Source organism: Talpa occidentalis, unplaced genomic scaffold, assembly GCF_014898055.3.
Source record: "Talpa occidentalis isolate TD23 unplaced genomic scaffold, MPIMG_talOcc4v2.1 talOcc4.4, whole genome shotgun sequence".
Taxonomy (NCBI): Eukaryota; Metazoa; Chordata; class Mammalia; order Eulipotyphla; family Talpidae; genus Talpa; species Talpa occidentalis.
This window is the reverse complement of record NW_023604295.1, coordinates 100,953,794-100,974,386: the sequence shown is the minus strand read 5'-3', so window position 1 is coordinate 100,974,386 and position 20,593 is coordinate 100,953,794. Positions and strand designations below refer to the sequence as shown.

The 20,593-nt window shown below is 37.6% G+C and overlaps 1 protein-coding gene across 6 annotated transcripts in view; it reads left to right on the top strand.

Annotated features, from left to right (window-relative positions):
• The window catches only part of PPP2R3A (protein phosphatase 2 regulatory subunit B''alpha), a 152,627-nt gene that overhangs the window by 53,103 nt on the left and 78,931 nt on the right, over nt 1-20,593 (top strand). For 4 of the 6 annotated variants that reach the window (XM_037525936.2, XM_054700810.1, XM_054700809.1 and 1 more), the window contains 2 exons: nt 2,640-5,075; nt 19,994-20,257. In XM_037525936.2, the coding sequence (XP_037381833.1) occupies nt 3,078-5,075; nt 19,994-20,257 (2,262 nt within the window). In that variant the 5' untranslated portion in view covers nt 2,640-3,077. Of the gene's footprint in view, nt 1-2,639; nt 5,076-15,959; nt 16,203-19,993; nt 20,258-20,593 lie in introns of those variants that run through there. The other 2 variants (XM_037525937.2, XM_054700811.1) reach the window with 2 other exon arrangements.

Below are 20,593 nucleotides of genomic sequence, written 5' to 3'. Positions count from 1 at the left end.
AGTCTACTAAATAAGGAGCTACCTTACGACCAGGCAATTCCACTCCTAGGGATCTACCCAAAGGACACAAAAACACTGGTTTAATAGAAATTCTTTTTTTTTTAAGATTTATTTTTATTTATTTATGCATACAAGAACTGGGGTATAGGCCAGAGATGTATGTGGTGGGGGCGAGGGGGTGGGACGGTGAATGGTTTCACCAGAGACAGAGTGGGGAGCAGAACAGGCAGATCTACTGAAACACACTGCTGAGGGGAGCACTGGGCATGACAGGAGAGATCTGCTGTGCCATGCGGGTCAGCTCCCTAGCCGGGGATCAAACTCAGGCTGCAGTGGCTGGCGATAGCTTGATAGTACTGAGAGTTTAACTCCAGTGCCACCCGGGAGGCCTCCAGTAGAAATTCTTGAGTATCAATATTGGTGCTCTGGATGAGATGCTGAAGAGCATGATGTCTGTTTCTGGATATGAGTTGTTGCAGAAGTGGATTTTGTTTCTGCTTACACATTGAATTCAGTGTTTTTAACTTTTATTTGTTTACTGAGAGAATGAAACCTAAGGAACATCCAGTAAAACAGAAATTGGAAAGAATCAGTATCAGTATATATGAATAGAGTTCAAGGAGATAATAAACAAGAAAAAGCCTGGCAATCTAAATAGAGGTACAGCTCTAAGATTTGTAGAGGACATCCTCTGGGAATCAAACCCTAAAAATGCATCAAAACTTGCTTATAGGGCCTCCCCGGTGGCGCAGCGGTTGAGCTCTGGGTGGCAAAGCTGCCCGCAGCCTCTGCAGCGCCAGTTCAATCCCCGGCTGCTCCCCGGCCACCGGAGGAGGGTCCCACATGGCGCACAGACCTCTCCTGCCGCCCGCTGCTCCCCTCAGCAGTGTACTTCAGTCCTTCTGCCTGTTCTGCTCCCTGCTCTGGCTCTGGTGAATTCTCTCACCCTCCCGCGCTTCTGACTGTACCCAGTGCTTGTATAAATAATAAATAAGTAAATCTTAAAAAAAAAAAAAAAAACTTGCTTGTAAAAGAAAAAGTAAACATTAACCTTTGGGGTTTTTTTTTTTGTTTTTTTTTAAAGATTTATTTTATTTATTTATACAAGCACTGGGTACAGTCAGAGGCACGGGAGGGTGGGAGAATTCACCAGAGCCAGAGCAGGGAGCAGAGCAGGCAGAAGGACTGAAGTACACTGCTGAGGGGAGCAGTGGGCGGCAGGAGAGGTCTGCGCGCCATGTGGGACCCTCCTCCGGTGGCCGGGGAGCAGCCGGGGATCGAACCGGCGCTGCAGAGGCTGCGGGCAGCTTCGCAACCCAGCTCTCAACCGCTGCGCCACCGGGGAGGCCCCCTTTGGTTTTCATTTATAGTATTCAAAAAGACATTTATTTTTGTTTTCCACAAAAATAGATGATGATTATCATAGCAACAAAACATTAAATGTTTTCCTTATTGAATCCATATATAAAATTTACATTTTAAATTTGTAATTCTAAATGCCATTTTTCTATGAAAGAGTGGTTTGTCTTTATTGATTTTCCTATAGAAAGCTGAGGTTTTTAATATTGTGGTATATTTTATATTTATAGTTTAAAATCTGTCTTGAAAAGACTTTGTTTCCTTACATAGGTCCGTCTTTTAAATACCATTTTATAAGCAAATATAAAACTTTAAGTTATTTTTTGGTAAACATTTGTCTATTTTATTTTTTTTTTTTTTTTTTATTTATTTATTTATTTATTATATTTGTTTGTCTTGTTTATACATGCACTGGGTACAGTCAGAAGCGCGGGAGGGTGAGAGAATTCACCAGAGCCAGAGCGGGGAGCAGAGCAGGCAGAAGGGCTGAAGTACACTGCTGAGGGGAGCAGCGGGCGGCAGGAGAGGTCTGCGCACCATGTGGGATCCTCCTCCGGTGGCCGGGGAGCAGCCGGGGATCGAACCGGCGTCGCAGAGGCCGCGGGCAGCTTCGCAACCCAGCGCTCAACCGCTGCGCCACCGGGGAGGCCCAACATTTGTCTATTTTAAATGAATGATGACTTTATGAAGTTTGCAATCTGACAACAAATTATAAAGATGTTTTCACAGTGTAGTATTAAGACTGACATAACTTATTTTTTTTTTTTTTGTTTTTTGTTTTTTTAAGACTGACATATCTTAAATGCCATTTTCTTCTGTCACTGTTTTGTGTTTTCATGATATGGAGGAATTATTGCTTTTATTGTTATTTCAAGTGTGTGAAATTAAGACTTTAATTCTTAGTACTTTGCTTCTGTTTTAAGTAAAATATGCTCTTAGTAACCTTAGCTGAGAAATGAGGTTATAAACTGATGGCTGAATTTTGGCATAATAGCTATACCCTATCAATAAAATATTTTGTTTAAAAAAAAACTGGGGAACAGTTGTATTAAGGCAGATTTAAGGTATTGTTACTCTAGGTAGTAAGGACTGTAGAATATGATGAAACAAAGGCATGAATCAAACATCACAATCAGTGATATAGCCAATAAGGCTTGGTGATTAACTGCATATGGGATGCAAAGGAAGAAGAAATAAAATGTTTTCTCAGATTAAGAAATCATATTTCAAGTAATATCGAAAGGGATTTCATATTTCCTTTTAATTTCTTTTTATTATAGATTCCTGTCAGTCACAGAAAACAAAAAATGGATCATTTAAACCGTTGGAGGACTCAGATATCACAATACTTCTATACTACCAACTAAGATTTATAACTATAAATTTCTGCATCATACAACTGCTGAAGAACTTAAAAGGCTATTCTTTGGTTAAGAAAAAAATAACCCTATGGTATCATATTACCAAATAAAGCTAAAAAGCTCAATTATTAAGTTATTAGATTTGCTGATACAAGCACACATGTGCAACTACTGTATCTTGACAGTTACCAGACCTCAAATTTAAATTGTTTCCCCTTGCGGGAAAGGTCATTATATTTGTAAATAACCACTGTATGTTGTCATTAAATACATTTTCCGCTGAGTGTCATTTAGCAGAATTTACTTGAAACAAGTTTTAGAAATTTCCAAGTCCTACCACTAAGTAGATTTGATATTATGGCAGCAACTTATAGACTTGTGGTTAGTACTGTGAATCACTACAGCAGCGTGGTAATAGATCGGCGTTTTGAGCAAGCTATACATTATTGCACTGGAACCTGCCACACCATCACACATGGACTTGACTGCATTGTAGTACATCATAGTGTTTGTGCAGACCTCTTGCACATCCCTGTGTCTCAGTTCAAAGATGCAGATCTGGACTCTATTTTTCTACCCCATGAAAATGGATTTTCCTTGGCAGAAGGTGACTATCCTCATCAGGCCCTCATAGGCATACCCAGGGTCAAGAAAGGATCTACATTTCAGAACACTTGTAACTTAAAGGACATTGCAGGAGAAGCAATCAGTTTTGCCAGTGGGAAAATAAAAGAATTTTCCCTTGAAAAACTCAAAAATTCTAACCATGCAGCTTATAAAAAGGGAAGAAAAGTTAAGTCTGACTCATTTAATAGGAGGTCAGTTGATTTTGACTTGCTCTGTGGCCATTACAACAATGATGGGAACTCCCCAACCTTTGGTTTACTCCGGAGTTCTTCAGTTGAGGAAAAGTCTTTGGCCCATAGAAACTCACTTGATACCAACCTGACTTCAATGTTTCTTCAAAATTTCTCTGAAGACCTGGTTACTCAGATTTTGGAAAAACATAAAATAGATCAATTTTCTTCTGGAACAGACATAAAGATGTGCTTGGACATCTTACTGAAATGCTCTGAGGACTTGAAAAAATGCACAGACATCATAAAACAATGCATCAAGAAAAAGTCAGGGACCAATATCAATGAAGGAAGTGGTAACGATGCAATATCTAGCTCTGAAACTGTTTATATGACAGTGATGACCAGGTTAGCATCATATCTGAAAAAGTTACCATTTGAATTCATGCAGTCTGGGAATAATGATGCTATTGACTTAACAGAACTTGTCAGTAATATGCCTAGTTTACAGCTGACTCCTTTCTCCCCAATATTTGGCACTGAACAACCCCCTAAGTATGAAGATGTGGTTCAGCTCTCAGCCTCTGACTCTGACTCTGCACAGTTTCAAACTACAGAAAAACAAGATGACAAGCACAACTCTAGGAAAACAGATACTGTAAAATCCATTCCAGACAACTCTACAAACTCCTTACCTAACTTAGCAATAGATGATACGAAAGCTCTAAAAAATATTCCACTTCAATCACAGTCATTAACCATGAAGACTTTAGAAAATGTTTCATCTGGTGACTTAGTGGAAACCCTTTATATTGAAGAAGAATTAGATGGAGAGAAAGTATCAGGTAAAGGACAAAGGACAGAGAATGGACCTAATCAGGAGTTGTTAAAAGTAAATGAAGAGAGAGCAGAATTTTCAGACTGTAGTACTCACCTTAAAAAATGTCCTATTTCAATGCAAAATGAAATTGGTAAGATATTTGAGAAGCCAGTTGTTAATCTACCTGAGGAAGTCCTTAAATCAAAAGTTCCTAAAGTTGAAGAGGGAGACCACAGAGATTTTATGAATCCTAATAGTCAGAAAGAGATAGATAAATTGTTGATGGATTTGGAATCTTTTTCACAGAAAATGGAGACCTCTCTAAGAGAACCACTTACCAAGAGTAAAATCTCTAACTCTCTAAATAGTAACAGTCCATTGACTAGTCAGATGCCTGTAGATGTTGAGCATAATTCTAAAGTCTCGTCACCTGTGGAAAAAGTCTCACCTTCCTGTCTAACAAGGATTATTGAAACTAATGGACACAAAATAGAGGAAGAAGATCGAGCACTCTTACTAAGAATTCTTGAAAGTATTGAAGACTTTGCTCAAGAACTAGTTGAATGCAAATCGGGCAGAGGGAGCCTATCACAAGAAAAGGAAATGATGCAAATTCTACAGGAAACTTTGACAGCTTCCTCCCAGACCAATTTATCAGTCTGTAGAAGTCCTGTTGGTGATAAACCTAAAGATACAACTTCAGTGGTTTTGATTCAGCAGACCCCAGAGGTAATCAAGGTAAGACAACTACCCTGTCCCCAGAATTTGAATCATGACAAGTCTCCAAAGAAATATTATAAAATTTGCAAAACTTACAACCAAAAACTATTTTTCTTAGCCATTTTGTGTTCTATTAAAGCTCCTGTCCTACACTAGAATGGTCTCACTCAGTTTAGTCATAAAGGCAAAGACTCCTAGAGTCAAATAGACTGATTTCAACTGCTCTCCCCACATCCACCATCTTCCTAGCCCTGTGACCAAAAGAAATTACTTAATGTTAATATCTATATAGTAAAAATATAGATCAAGATAACTTATGTGAAGCACAAGCAAGGTGATTTATACAAAGGAGATATTTAATACAGTTAGGCATCACTTAGCAACAACAGGGATACATTCTGAGAAATGTTTCATTTTATTGTTATACAAGTGTAATTATACAAATCTTGGTGTGGTATAGCCTAATACATTATTGGCTATATGGTTCAGCCTATTGGGACCACCATCCTATATACAGCTATCATTGACCACATGTCACTAAGTGACATGTGACTGTATTAGTTTTCATCTTCCCCAGTCAATAGTAAAGTGATCTTTACTGTGTGCCCTTGTCGACTGAAGTACACTGTGGGGGTACAAAAGAAGACAGGATTCTCAAAGAGCTTTAAATCTGGTTGAGGAGACAAAACTAACACACCCAAAACAGTAGATAAGCATGTAGGAATTACTGTCAAAGTATTGTTAGTTCAGTAGGCCTTTAAAGAACGTAAAGACTAGAGTTTTTCAAAAAAGCTTTGACTCTACCTTGTGTATGATAGTAGTGCTTTTGTTGAATAATCCCAGAAAGTAGGTATTTGCTCTGTGTGCGTGTGCATGTGTGTGTGTGTCTGTCCATGTCCAGCAGTATCATTTCTTTTTCATTTTACATGTCAAACATGGAATGACAAGAGGTTCTACTCCACCTCACTCAGGGACCACGTCTGATGGACACTTCATGTTCCTGCCCCTTTTCCCCATCTAGAATACGTGGCTTGAGTTCACTAAAGTAGAAAAAGAAAGGCATGGTGCTTTTAACTGCCTTGTCCCATACATGACACACTTCCCTTCTGCTCCAGTGATTCCAACTTAAATGCTAAGAAACATAGGAAGTACATAAAACACTTGGTGAGCACATCTCTCCCGCTAGAATGCAGTGTGCATGTCAACATGAGTCAATTCAGATGTAGAGCCAAATCAGTAAGTCAAGTTGTAAAATAATGAGATGAATTACTTAGAGATATGTACAGTTGTACAAAAGTATGATGAAATACATGAATACACCAAATATAGTGTTGGAAGTGAGTAATATCTGGGGAATAAGAGAAGGGAATAAGAAAGAGGGCCTCTGTAGGCTTAGTTAATGGTCCGTTTTGTAATCTGGGTGGTAGAGCATGTGTTTTGTCATTTCATGTACCTTTTTGTATGTCTTAAGCATAGTTAAAAAAATTTTTAAACTGGTTGAATATTATACATGGCATATATATGATCATGTTAAAAAGCTAGGTATTATTTTAGCATTCTCATTTGAGCGGGAAGAAAAATAAATGTACATTGTGATGAGGTGAATACTTTTGCTTCATGTAGCTGTTGTTTTCCTGTGACAGTTTTAGTTACCAACAACACTAAAGTTTAAAACAGTACATATTTTAGGTTATTAAATGATAATTTGAGTCTAAGTTGCCTCAAACATCACTGAGCACTTCTGTGAATTCTGTATGTCTTCTCATTCATTGATTCATCACAGAATGATTTTTTTTTAGGATAATTTTAAGTCAACCCTTTTTAAACCTTTCAGACAGTTGAAAAATTATTCAGATGTTCGAAACATTTTGGTTAAAAGATTAACATAATTGGGTCCTCCCTGGTGGCGCAAGGGGTTAAATACAGAACTGTGAAGCTATCCGCAGCCTCTGCAGCACTAGTTGGATCCCTGGCCAGCCAGGGAGCTACCCACATGGCGCAGCAGACCCCTTCTGTCTTGCCCACTGCTCCCCTCAGCAGTGTATTTCAGTCAGTCTGCCTGTTCTGTTCCCCTCTGCCTCTAGTGAATCCCCTCACCCCCCACACCTCTGGCCTGTACCCCAGTTCTTATATGCATAAATAAATAAACCTTTTAAAAAAAGTTTAACATAATTGAAACATATAGGAAGTGGTTTTGATGACTATCCCTGAGAAGAAAGATTTACTTGTCAGGATTATGTCATTAATATTTTAATGTATATTTTAAAATAATTTCTCAAGAGTAATCAGTATTTATTTTCCAGCAATAAATGAAGTTCATACCTGTATCAGGAGGACTAAAATAAAAAATACCAGAATGATGTTTAGAAATTAAAAGGTTAATAGTCTCCCTAGGTCAGGGGTTCGCAGCCTGTGGTCCATGGGCTGTATCTGGTCTCCTGCCTGTGTGTGTAAGGAGTTTTACTGGAATATGGCCATACCCATTCATTTATATATGGTCTAAGTGTGCTTTTGTGCCCCACCTACGAAGTTGAGTAGTTATAACAGAGACATTAAAGCTTGAAATACTTACTATCTCTGACCATTTACAGAAGAATTTGCTGACTCCTAGTCTAGATTATTGTTTTATGGTCAGTCAGCAAAACAGACTTTATATATTGTTCAGTGTGATATTTTGGAACTTGGAAACATTTAAATACCAATAGCAAAAACTGCCAAAAGTTGGGGACAGTCAAACTGTGTACTACTGGAAATAGACAAATAATCCCAGAATTTCAAAATACTTCATCATGAGTACAGATCTGACCTTCATAGCTTTTTCTCCCCTTTCCTGTCCACTTACAACCTACCTCTGTCTTTCGACTTAAAACAGTTTCCTTTTCATCTCATGTTTTAGTCCCTATTTTTTTTTCCTTTGCACTTGAACATATTCACTTTGTTGAGTTATCTTTACCATTGGTTTGTAAATGAATGGTCAGTACATGTTTCTTCATACAGCCTCTAAGTGACAGAAAATAGCCCTCTAGGTTCTAGAATAGCTGAGATGTGTAGATGAACCTGAAAGTGAGTTAGAAAAAAATAAGAGAACAGTTTATGGGAGAGACAAAGAGGGATATGTCTCAAAGAGTTCAGTAATTACAACCAAGTGAGTCACTGAGGAGGACATATTTGACATTGGAAGATAACATTTTTAAAAACAGAAACTCTACTGCTTTTGTAACTCACATAATAAATATCTTAGTTCTATGTTTTATTACCACCAATAACTGGTGTTATAGGTAATTTTTGATCTGTTTTTAGCCTTATGAGATAATAGCCTATTAGTTGTTCACAGGTTAAAATAATAAACACTGGGCCTCCCTGGGTGGCGCAACCTTTGAGCGCTGGGTTGCAAGGCTGCCTGCAGCCTCTTGCAGCGCCAGTTCGATCCCCAGCCACCGGCGAGGGTCCCACATGGTGCGTAGGCCTCTCTTGCCGCCTGCTCCCCTCAGCAGTGTACTTCGTCGGTCTGCCTGTTCTGCTCCCCGCTCTGGCTCTGGTGAATTCTCTCACCCTCCCACACTTCTGACTGTACCCAGTGCTTGTATAAATAAATAAATAATTTTTTTAAAAAATAAATAAAAAATAAAATAATAAACCCTGCTCTCCCTTTAAAGCTGTTTATTTTTATTTAATTTTAGGAAAGCAAAGGTAGGGGAAAGTTACATTACTTCAATGAAAGAGCAAAGGGCAGGAAGGAGTCTTCCATGAAAGTAGAAAATTTTAAGGTTGAGGCCTTGCTCATGGCCTAGGGGTTAAATCTCAGTACTATCAGATACACTGTGGCCTGAGTTCCATCTCTGGCCAGGGAGCTAACCCATGTATGGTGGGCACTGCAGACTGCACCTATCTCACCTGCTGCTCCCCTTAGCAGTGTATTTCAGTAGATCTGCTTGTTTTGCTCCCCACTCTGTCTCTGGTGGATCCTCTCACTCCCTGCACCTCTGGACTATACCCCAGTTCCACACAAAAATAAATAAATAAAATCTTTTTAAAAAAATTTAAAGTATGGGCCTCCCTGGTGGTGCAAATTTCAGTACAGCTGTTGTTTTGGTTTTTGTTTGGATTCCCAAGAAGGTCAGAGAAATCTCTGAAGATCTGCAATATTTGCACTGTTACTCGAACTCCCTTTCTTCTGAGCCTGATCAGAGGAAATAAAGATCCTTTCTAGGATAATAATCTACCATTTGGTTTTCACAAACCTTAGATATTGTGTAATTGTGTTGTATATTTAAGTGCAGAGTAATTATGAAAGTTTTTATAACAAAGCATTCTTTAAGGAAATGTATTATTAACTTCTTAGGACACATTTAAACAGCATTTTTCTCTTTCTTAGTTTTTATCTATGTCTTCATTAAGATTAACCAGTCATAGTTCCCTCAGTGGAGGGAAATGTTTTTTCTCAATAGCTTTATAGGTGCTGATGATTTCTTGGGTTTGGTGCTGGGAATGTTTAAATAGAAATCAAGACATTTTGCAATAGGAAAACATTCTTCCTTCTAACTCACTTATCACCAGGTAGATTAATAAAAGTTAAGGGATCTGGCCAGTGACAAATATGAATTTGCAGAATGAGTTCAATTCATATTTTCCCCTCTACCTGTAATATCCTCTGAGGTCAGGTCCCCTTACATCACCATTTTTTCTCAGTTATGTCCCCACCTGTTTTCAACATGGTAGAGATGTAAATACTGGTGTAGAAAAATAGTTATGATAAAATAGATGATTAAAAATGTAAAAAAAAAAAAGCAAATATATGTAGCAAAACATACATACTAAAGTGATCCCTTCTATTAATATTTGTGTGGGATAAATGAAAAATCTGGGATAAATCTGGGATAAATGACTCCAAATTATGGAAGTCAAACGTGATTCTCAGTATCCAAGTCTCCTGATAACTCTAGCCCACCAGCCTCCAAACTACCCTTGACCAAAGTGAAAAGGAACTCCCAGAACTCTACTAGCTCATGTTAAACCTCAGATTTCCCCCATAGATCTGCCCAGCACTCACAGCTTCACCATTCTGCCTTAAGACTGGCAGGACTAACCTAATAAAGCCCTTCATTCATATGCATGTATATATAGAGAGAGAGAGAGAAAAAGAGAGAGAGAGAGAGAGAGTGTCATCATAAGAAGTCTGGGATGCAAGCTGACCCCTCATTCCGCATCTGCCCTTGTATATCCAGTCATCTGAGTCCATATTCAACCTTGTAACTCCTAAAACCCTTTTACTATGCCCTCTTCAACCAATGATCGTTCACTGGCGAAATTTCCTGTCATAAACTTTTCTAAACATTTGTCCTCCTCCTTCTAACTGAAACCCATCTCTCCCTACAGATACTAAACACATGTAAAATGTGGCTTTTTTCTTTCCCACTGTGTCCCTTGGGTCTGCAGAGGAAAATAAAGTGTTTTTGCTTTCATTTCTGCTTCTAGACTAATCTTTATCTCTCTGTTCCCTGAAACACCCACACTCCAACTTTGAACTAATTTCATCAAGATATACCACCCATTACCCATCCTGATTGCAGTCATTTACCATGCCAACATTCCTTATTTCTTCAAGATTTTAACTACTAGGTCTGTGACACTCCAGTACTATTTTTGCTACAATTCTTACGAGTTTTCAGTGGGTGAGACATCTGATACAAGAGTTCCTCAGTCCCTTGATCTCCTCCATTGAATTGTCCTCAGCCTTTCTGAAGCTATTCATTCTCTGACTCAGTGATTTTAAACTATGGTTTCCAACTAACAGCATTAGCATCACCTGGGAGCTTGATCGAAATGCATATTCTCAGACCCCAGCTCACACCCACTAAACTGAAACTCTGGAGATGGAGCCCAGCAATCTATATTTTGACAAGTTATTCAAGTGATTCCAATGCACAATCTTGTTTGAAAACCGCTGCCATAGTTCACTTCCCTGAATAAAATCTCCAGCTTGGGTTAAATTGTGTTCTTTGTTTATTCTAAGCTTTTATTTATACAGCTGTTCTTAACTGAAGAAGGTCACACAATCATACTGAGTGGTCTTGCTTTAAGTCATGACTGCTAACCCCCCAGCAGGTCATTAGTGCACCCTGCATTTCCCTGTTCCTCACTTTCTCACTCTGCAGGTGACATGTTCATAATTTCTTCTCTGACTTTTCACATCTAACATCTATTCCATCCTCTCCCTCAACTGATGATTTTATTTTCTGTTTTACTGAGAAAACTGAAGCAATCAGATGAGACCTTTACCCACTCACCTATTCATGTCAGTTCCATATACTCCCCATTCCCTTCTGAGACTATACATGAATTGCCTGGGCACTGTCTACATCTAACCACTGTACTTGTGCCCTACATCTCTTCCTCTCCCATTAACTTAATGACATTCCTCTAGTCATTGACCCTTTTCTTTCCCAAGGCCATTAATTTTTGCCCTTTATTGTATGATTCCATTACAGATAAACATGCTACAGTTTTCCCATTGAACAAAACAAAATCCTCTCTACAGTATACTGTATACTATAACGTGTATCTTAAATAATCTAATTCAAAACATTAATGTACTCAGATCTTTTGATACAGAGTCAAAGCTTTTCTTTGAGAATGATCTATGTGGTCTTTGGAATTGGAGTTTCAGGACATCTATCTTTTAATAAATCACACTCAGTACTTTGTTGACTGCTACCCAGTTTCAGTTCCTTCAAAGTGGAGAAAAAAGTCAGTAGTGAAGCAACTTGGATTTCTTAAACCTTCTAGATTTTAATGATTTTTTTTCTTTATCTCACCCATACCTAATTTTTTTAAGATTTATTTATGCATACAAGAGCTGGGGTACAGGCCAGAGGTGTGGGGGGGAGGTATTGAGAGCATTCACCAGAGACAGAGTGGGGAACAGAACAGGCAGATCGACGGAAGTACATTGCTGAGGGGAGCAGCGGGCAAGAAAGGATAGGTCTGCTGTGCCATGTGGGTTGCTGCCTGGTCAGGAATCAAACTCATGCTGCAGTGGCTGCAGATAGCCTCATAGGTTGCATCTTAACCCCTTGGGCCACCAGGGAGGCCCTGAAATACACTGTTGAGGGGAGCAGTGGGCAACACAGGAGAGGTCTGCTGTGCCATGTGGATTATCTCCCTGGCTGGCATCAAACTGATGCCACTGGCTGCAGATAGCTTCATAGTGCTGCAACTTAACCCCTTGCGCCACCAGGGAGGCCCACTCATACCTAATTTTACAGCAAAATTGTTTTAGTAGTAGTTTGCCTTTACTGAATCTTCATAAACCATTTCACTAAGGGCCCCCTTTTTTTTTTCAATTTTAGGAATTTTAGAAACAGCAACTTTTTTTTTTCCCACACTCATAGCTCATCAGTTTATGTAATATGTCATTGAGTTAAATAATTATAAAATATACAGCCAGCATAAACAAATTGGGACAAACACAACTAACTCTTAGGAAGCATACAATTCAACTACAGATATAAAAATATGAGGGCATGATAGAAACTAAACAAATAGCCGTGAATCAGTATGTCCTAGACATTGCATGCTCTCTCTTATTGAAGAAATTGAGAACATTGGCTAATCCAGAAAGTTAATCAAGTGAAGGTCACTTAAGAGCAATTCTACAGTATTTCATTAAGAGAATTGCAGTAAGGAAAAAATAAGAAAGCTTCATGAGACATAAAATTTGCATTGGATTTTGAAGGATTGTTAAGAGTATATAAATTTGAGAAGTAGGGCCTCCCCAGTGGTGCAACAGGTTGATTGCAGTGCTGTGAAGCTGTCTGCAGCCTCTACAGTTGTGGGTTTGATTTCCCGCCAGCCAGGGAGATTCACACATGGCACGCCAGACCTCTCCTGTCTAGCCCGCTGCTCCCCTCAGCAGTGTATTTCGGTCCTTCTGCCTGTTCTGCGTCCTGCTCTGTCTCTGTTGAATTCTCTCTCACCCTCCTGCACCTCTGGCTTGTACCCCAGTGCTTATATAAATAAATCAATCTTAAAAAACAAAAATTTGAGAAGTAACATTTTCAGGAAGGGATGAAAAGTTACACCCTGAACCATGGATTGGTGCTGGGAAGAAAAGGCTGGGGGCGGGAGGCGGACAACTTAAGTTGTGGTTTAATTGAAAAAGCATGAATCCTAAGTGTAAAGACCTAGCTGCATATATAACACACTTTTTTGATGTTTTAATTTGAAGGGGAATGAGGGAGGGAAAAAGTATTCTAGGCAAGAGGATGAGGAAAACTAGCACAGAGTTAACATGTAAGCCCACTGAGAGAAGATAAGAAGGACCTATGCTGAAGCATTAGACCAGTGACTTCTATTGTAATTTTCCTTCAACCATAGTATATATTGAAAGCTCTTAGGTAAGATTTTTATATGAATGGAGAATTCCACAGTTTAAAGGAAAAAAAAATTGAAAAAACCACAGACATATAAGCCCAAATGTACATATAAAGTGTTGTCAGGATATCTTGAACGGAAATTAAGAAAAAAACTGAATTCAGTTGTAGGAAATAATGGAAAACAAAGAATTTTTTAATTTTTTTTAATTTTTATATTCCCCATACAATTACACCCCCCCCCCATTTTGACCCCAATCCCGCCTTTCCCCACTCCCCGATAGTGTGTCTCTGGTTCATAGTTGTTTGATTTTGATTTTTTCTTTCTTATAGTTACTCTTTTTCTTGGTCCCTTATTTAGGTTTTCTAGATTTCTGCTATGAGTGAGACCATCCGGTATTTTTCTTTTTCTTTCTGGCTTATTTCGCTGAGCATGATCCCTTCCAGCTCCATCCATGTTGCTGCAAATTGCGTGTGTTTATCTTTTTTGATTACTGAGTAATATTCCATTGTGTATATGTACCACATCTTCTTGATCCAGTCATCTATTTTGGGGCATTTCGCTTGGGAAAACAAAGAATTTTAATTCCCACTAAATAAGACAATTTAGCTGTCTGATTTTGAGAGGGTTTTGATAATGTTTTTTAGAAGTAGAAAAGTAAGTACTGATTGAATAATGTGATTGAAAATAAATATTGAAGCATAAATGTTAGACTTGGAAATTCACTTGTAAATAACTTAATTCACTTATAAATAACTTATATGATAAAATAACAAAATATTGTTTTTAATTTTCTTTTTATTTATATATTTTTTACATCATTGTTCATTTTTAAACAATGTTTGCTTCCCCCCCTCAGGTGAGTCCCCACAGAATTTCCTTCACCAGTGCACCCATGCACCATCACCTCAGTCCCCCATACTTCTCCCTCCCTCTGATCCCTCTCCCTCCTCCTCGCCTGCAGGATATCTCTGGTTTATAAGCATCTGTTTGTTTTTGTTGTGTTGTGTTTCGTATTGTTATTACTTTTTCCCCTAATGTCTTATTTGGTTCCCCTATATTCCTTCTATAAGTGAAACCATCAGATATTTTTCTTTTTCCTTCTGGCTTATTTCACTGAGCATAATTCCTTCTAGCTCCACCCATGTTGCTGGGAATGACATGTGTTTATATTTTTTGATTGCTGAATAGTATTCCATTATATACCACATCTTCTTGATCCAGTCATCTATTTTGGGGCACTTGGGTTGTTTCCAGGTTTTACCTCTTATTAAATAGGTTTTACATACTATAAATAGTGCTGCAATAAACAGGTACAGGTGTTCTTTTGAATCAATGTTTCACAAAATTTTTTTAATCTGGTATTTCTTAAAAGCTCCTTGAAGAAAAAAAAGGCCTCACAAATTCAAAATGTATTGTGTCATTGCTATTCATCTTTTGTATCTTCACTGAGCTATATGTACCTAAAGCTTTTTTACTGACCAATTATTCCCCTTTCCTAACCAATACTTTGACTATAAATTTATCCAGAATCACTCCCAAAAAGCTTGTTTTATCAAACTTAAATTTGCTTTAATTTTAAAAAAATTAAAATTACTTGATTTTAAAATCTAAGACCGGGCCTCCCCGGTGGCGCAGCGGTTGAGCGCTGGGTTGCGAAGCTGCCCGGCTTCTGCGGCGCCGGTTCGATCCCCGGCTGCTCCCCGGCCACTGGAGGAGGGTCCCACAGGGCGCGCAGACCTCTCCTGCCGCCCGCTGCTCCCCTCAGCAGTGTACTTCGGTCCTTCTGCCTGCTCTGCTCCCCACTCTGGCTCTGGTGAATTCTCTCACCCTCCCGCGCTTCTGACTGTACCCAGTGCATGTATAAACAAACAAAACAAAACAAATAAATAAAAAACATGCCTCTATAAAAAAAAAATTAAAAAAAAAATAAAATAAAATCTAAGACCAACAAATTTTTTGTGTATTATATACCTTTTGAGGGTGAATGTTTGTTTTTCTCCTTATTTTAACCTAATATACCAAGATGGTTTTGGGTATTGTCTTTCATTCAAGTAAGAAATAAAACACTATTCTTAGACTTACAGTTTTAAATTTGAAGTGCAGCCTGTTGTTTTTTTTTTTTTGGTTTTGTTTTTTATGAAATATTAAGTAACAAAGTCAAAAGTACTCTTCTTTTTCTTCTAGCTTGTGGAGAAATTATCTTATGTGGACTGGCACCTCACATACTCTGAGCTTAAGAAGTTAGCATTATCTGAGAAGTTGCTATTTTTAAACTCATCTGTAATGTTTCTAACTTTGGTGTTCAGAGTAGTAGGTGCTTCTTTTCCCAGAAGCCTCTGTATTCTGTGCAGGCCAATTTGTAGCTACCTACAAGGAGCAACAGGCCCATTGCAGGTCATGTTTCTAACTTGAAAATTATGAGCAGGTATTGGGAGCCATGAGCTGTAATTGAGAACCAGCTGCATGTCAGCACAAGCATGGATTATGGTCTCCGGAGGCTGGGAGAGCACAATGCTTGAACTTAATTTCTTTGGGAAATAAGGAGGAAAAAATACCTTTCTACCCAACAAGGCTGACAACTTATTAAATATCTTCAGAAGTGTGCTGGACAGTTCTAAGTAAATCCACTTTTCAAAGATGATGATCAAGGAAACATCTCTACGAAGGGACCCGGATTTAAGGGGAGAGTTAGCTTTCCTAGCAAGGGGCTGTGATTTTGTTCTCCCATCAAGGTTTAAGAAGAGACTGAAGTTATTTCAGCAGACACAGGTTTGAAACTTGGGTGTTTCTTTAAAATATTTTATTACTAATAAAACCACCCAGTGAACTAATTTAAAAATAATTTTACAGCTCACTTTATACCAGATCAAGGAATTAATCTTGTTGTCTAACTATTTGCAGAAAGCTATTTGTAGAGAGATTCCAACAGGTTTAAATATAGTCCTGGATCTAGAGTATACAGTACTCATTGTAGAAAAGGAATCCAATTTTAGAGACATTCAATACAACTTACCAAATATTTTTCAGTTAAGCAAGGAAAGTAGTAGAATTTTTATTAGAAATGTCTCTGAGAAACTGGAATTTCTGTGTTTAGAAACATTATTTACACTTTGCTTAAATAGATTATATTAACATACATGCATCTGTAATGAATTATTTTTGAAAAAGAATATTAAGCCTGATAATTTTTTTAAAGGAAAAACTATTTTTATGTGTAGACAACTGTATATGTGTGATATATGTAGGTAATGAAGAATGGTATTTACTTCTGGACTGAAAAAATGTCATCTTTCAAGCTGTGAGACTGACTTATTTCTGCCTGCAATGACTATTTTGCAGAGTCCATACTGCTTGCTTACAACTTTAAGGCCAGCTAATTTTAAGTTTTCTGGCATTGAGTACAATATAAATCAAGGGCCATGCAAATGATGACCATCTGGAATCCAGCAAAAAAAAAATAGTTTCATAGTTATTCTTACCCAGAGTAATTTAAAATTATTTGGACCACATGAAATTGCCTTTTTAAAAAAAATATTTCAAAAATGGTTAAATATTGGAACCTGCTATTGTGACATAATACCATAGTGATACTAATTAGAATGAATTATCTCATTTTACAGGGCAAGACTAAAACAGAAATAAGATATATCACTGAGCTAACTCTATTCAAATGCATTCCTAGATTTGAATGAGAAACTTTATTCAAAGAGAATAGCTGTTAAACTTGCTGGTAAATCAGACAAAATTTATATTACTGTGTTTTTTTCTGTAATGTTTGTAAAGGATCATTTTATTGAACTACTTACACGTCTAAATTATGTGTCTTCTAGTGAATTGAATAAGTTAATTGATAGACCCAAAGTTTTAAATAAATTATTTTTCTTTAAATACTAACAGTAGTTTAATTAAATATGGAATTAACCAGTGCATTAATAGATACATCCTCTCGGAGACTTGCTTAATGCTAAGCAGTACACTAAGGAAAGTAGAAATATATAATCAAATCTTTTCCCATTCAGATAAAAACCTTTACAGGTAGCCACGGTTTGGTCTGAATGTCGCTTATGTGTAAAGTGTTTATTTAAGGCCTTGCTCTAAACCTTCTTTACTAGTTTACTAGACTATTGGGTTTCATCCCCACTGACACCAGTGGTCTTAATCCTGTGGTCATAAACTGCCTTGAAGTTATCTATAACTGCTCTGGTCACATATGGGAAACATTTTGAGGAACAATAAAAGTTTTGCTGATGAGTCTCATAAATCTCTTTCAGCATAGAATGGCAGAAAAGAAATGACACTCTTTTCAGTGACCTAGGTAAAGCCTATGAAGAAGTATATTTCTTATTTCAGAAATTCAAGAACAGTTTCTACTATTATTAATCCATGCTTATATAATAGTGCTCGCAAATTTAGCAGCAAGGCAGAGAAACATTTACTTAGAATAAATTATCAATTTGTTAAATCAAAAAGGGTTTGTAAACTTTAAATTGCTGTATAAATGCAAATTATTCAGTCTAAGGGACTAGTACAAGTTATGTTTAATTTATTAAGAATCCCACCCTTTGACCTGGTGACTCATTTTCTTAAATAAGGACATATCCGTACTGGCACTGTTGTGAAACTTTTGCCTCAATAGATCCTATAATTTACTTTAATCCACTCAACAACCTTCCAGTAAGTAGGGGTTATAATCTGTTTTATTATTGAAAGTCTAGAAGGCTAAGTAACTTTCTTGAGGTCACTAAGCTAGTAAGTCATCACTGTTTTCTGTTAGGTTTTTTTATTTATAAATCTGATTATAATTAGACTTTATATGGGTGGTATTCTGATACTACAGCAAAGGCTTGGTGTGACCACTGACCTTCATATCCCCAGTAGCAATAATATATGAGCAGACACCATTCTGTGTATTAATGTCAGATACTAACAAATGAAAAATGAACCATGGGTATGTAAAAGTAGATTAAATCATATTCATCATATGTCTTTGTGAACAAAGCTTAATTCTCCTATCATACTCATGCTTTTTTTTCAAGGGTATCTAAAAATCTTTATTCTGAACTTAAAGATTATGTTGTAAGCCTGCTTGTCAGAAGTAAATGATATTCAGATCTATTTCTTACAGATAAATCACTGTTCATTGTGCAGTAGAATAATTTAAGGAAGAATAACATTATAATACTTTGTGTTCAAGAATTTAAAATAAATTTACTTTGAATTTAGTAAACAGTCATGTCCTTTTTATACACTTCATGCAATAGTATCTAATACATTGCCATGTTCATAAACCTTGATAGTTAATTTGGTCAAAAGAGTAGAAATTAAAACATTAAAATCTTATGGAATCTTTTTTGCTTTTTATGGTAGGAACTTCAGAATTAAATTTGGTATTCATTGGTAAAATTAACTCCTACCTGAATGTTAGTGTATCAGCCCTCCCTATCCCATAAATCATGAGAAATCTTAATTTTCCTATTGTCCCCCCTTTTTATACCGTCCTTGATTATGTCTTTTTATGATACACAGTGTCAAATCCTCTTTGGAAAAAAGAATGCTGTAAACTATAAATGACTTAATAAACTGTAAAGGGAGTTTGACGGTGATGAAATTAATGACCAATGTCCTTGCTTATTAGAGCATACCAAAAATGAGAGAGATGTGTATCTTGGGGAAAAATGGTGTTCCTCTAGGGTAAATCAATCTGGCAGATATTCCCAAACTAAAATCCTTTATTTGTTTTTAACAAATATTTTATCTGCATCAGGGACTAGCAGTGATTCTACCTAGACAAAGTCAAACTAGAGAAGAAAGTGAAAGGAGCCACTCATCTTCTTCCCCCCCACCCCATGTGTTTTAGATCTGTATTTTTTTTTAATATTTATTTATTTATTTATACAAGCACTGGGTACAGTCAGAAGCATGGGAGGGTGAGAGAATTCTCAAGAGCCAGAGCGGGGAGCAAAGCAGGCAGAAGGAGCGAAGTACACTGCTGAGGGGAGCAGCGGGCGGCAGGAGAGGTCTGCACGCCAGGTGGGACCCTCCTCCGGTGGCCGGGGAGCAGCCAGGGATCAAATCGGCGCTGCAGAGGCTGCGGGCAGCTTCGCAGCCCAGCGCTCAACTGCTGCGCCACCGGGGAGGCCCAGATCTGTATATTTAAAGAACTCATTCTGTCTGCCTCTGAAAGGAGAGGTACAGATTCACAGGAAGACCAACAACAATCTCCAATTTCAACAGACTGAGGTCCTTAATATATTAACATGTTAACCAGAATTTAACAGTGTTAAATGTCTACCACATCACTGATGGAAAATTTACTGCAGAATTTTTAAGCATAAATCCATGCAAACTAAGGTACTGACATATAATTAAAGTATTCATTTAGTATGGGTAAGCATTTTCTAGAAGCATGCTTACCATGGCCTGGAATAGAAAGAGCTCTTGATCTCTATGTCGCTAACTGTGGTTTCTTGTACTTCTACTCAGCTACCTATTAGCTGTGAGAACTTTCAAGAAATATATATTCTTTAGAATTATGTCTCATAATTGTGTTTTCTTTCCAGATTCAAAATAAACCAGGAAAAAAACCTGGAACACCACTTCCACCTCCAGCCACTGTTCCAAGTAGCACCCAGCCTGTCTCCCCTATTCCTCATGTGAATAATGCCAGTACACCATTGTCGAAAAACATTCCACAGTTCTACTTTCCTGAAGGACTCCCAGATACCTGCAGTAACCATGAACAGACACTTAGCAGAATTGAAACTGCTTTCATGGATATTGAAGATCAAAAGGCAGACATTTATGAAATGGGAAAAATTGCAAAGGTAACATAACTACTGAATATATAATCTTCCTTTCTCAAGCAATCCCCATCTCCCTCTCTTCACTACCTCTTTGCTCTGTTTTTAAGCATGCATTTTTTTTCCATGTTGAAAAATTTATTTGATCCTGATATATTTTTAGCTATGGTCCTATTTCATGGAGCTCTTTTAAGTTTGAGAGAAACATTTGTGGTCTAACAGCCCAATCTCCCATTTAATATATTAAGTCCATCCTTGACATCATTGACATGTAAATTCATTCTCTGCTTGAATGCTTTCAGTGACTGGACTCTCACTCCAGGCAGCCTGTTCCATCATTAAATAAACTTGCTTGTTAGG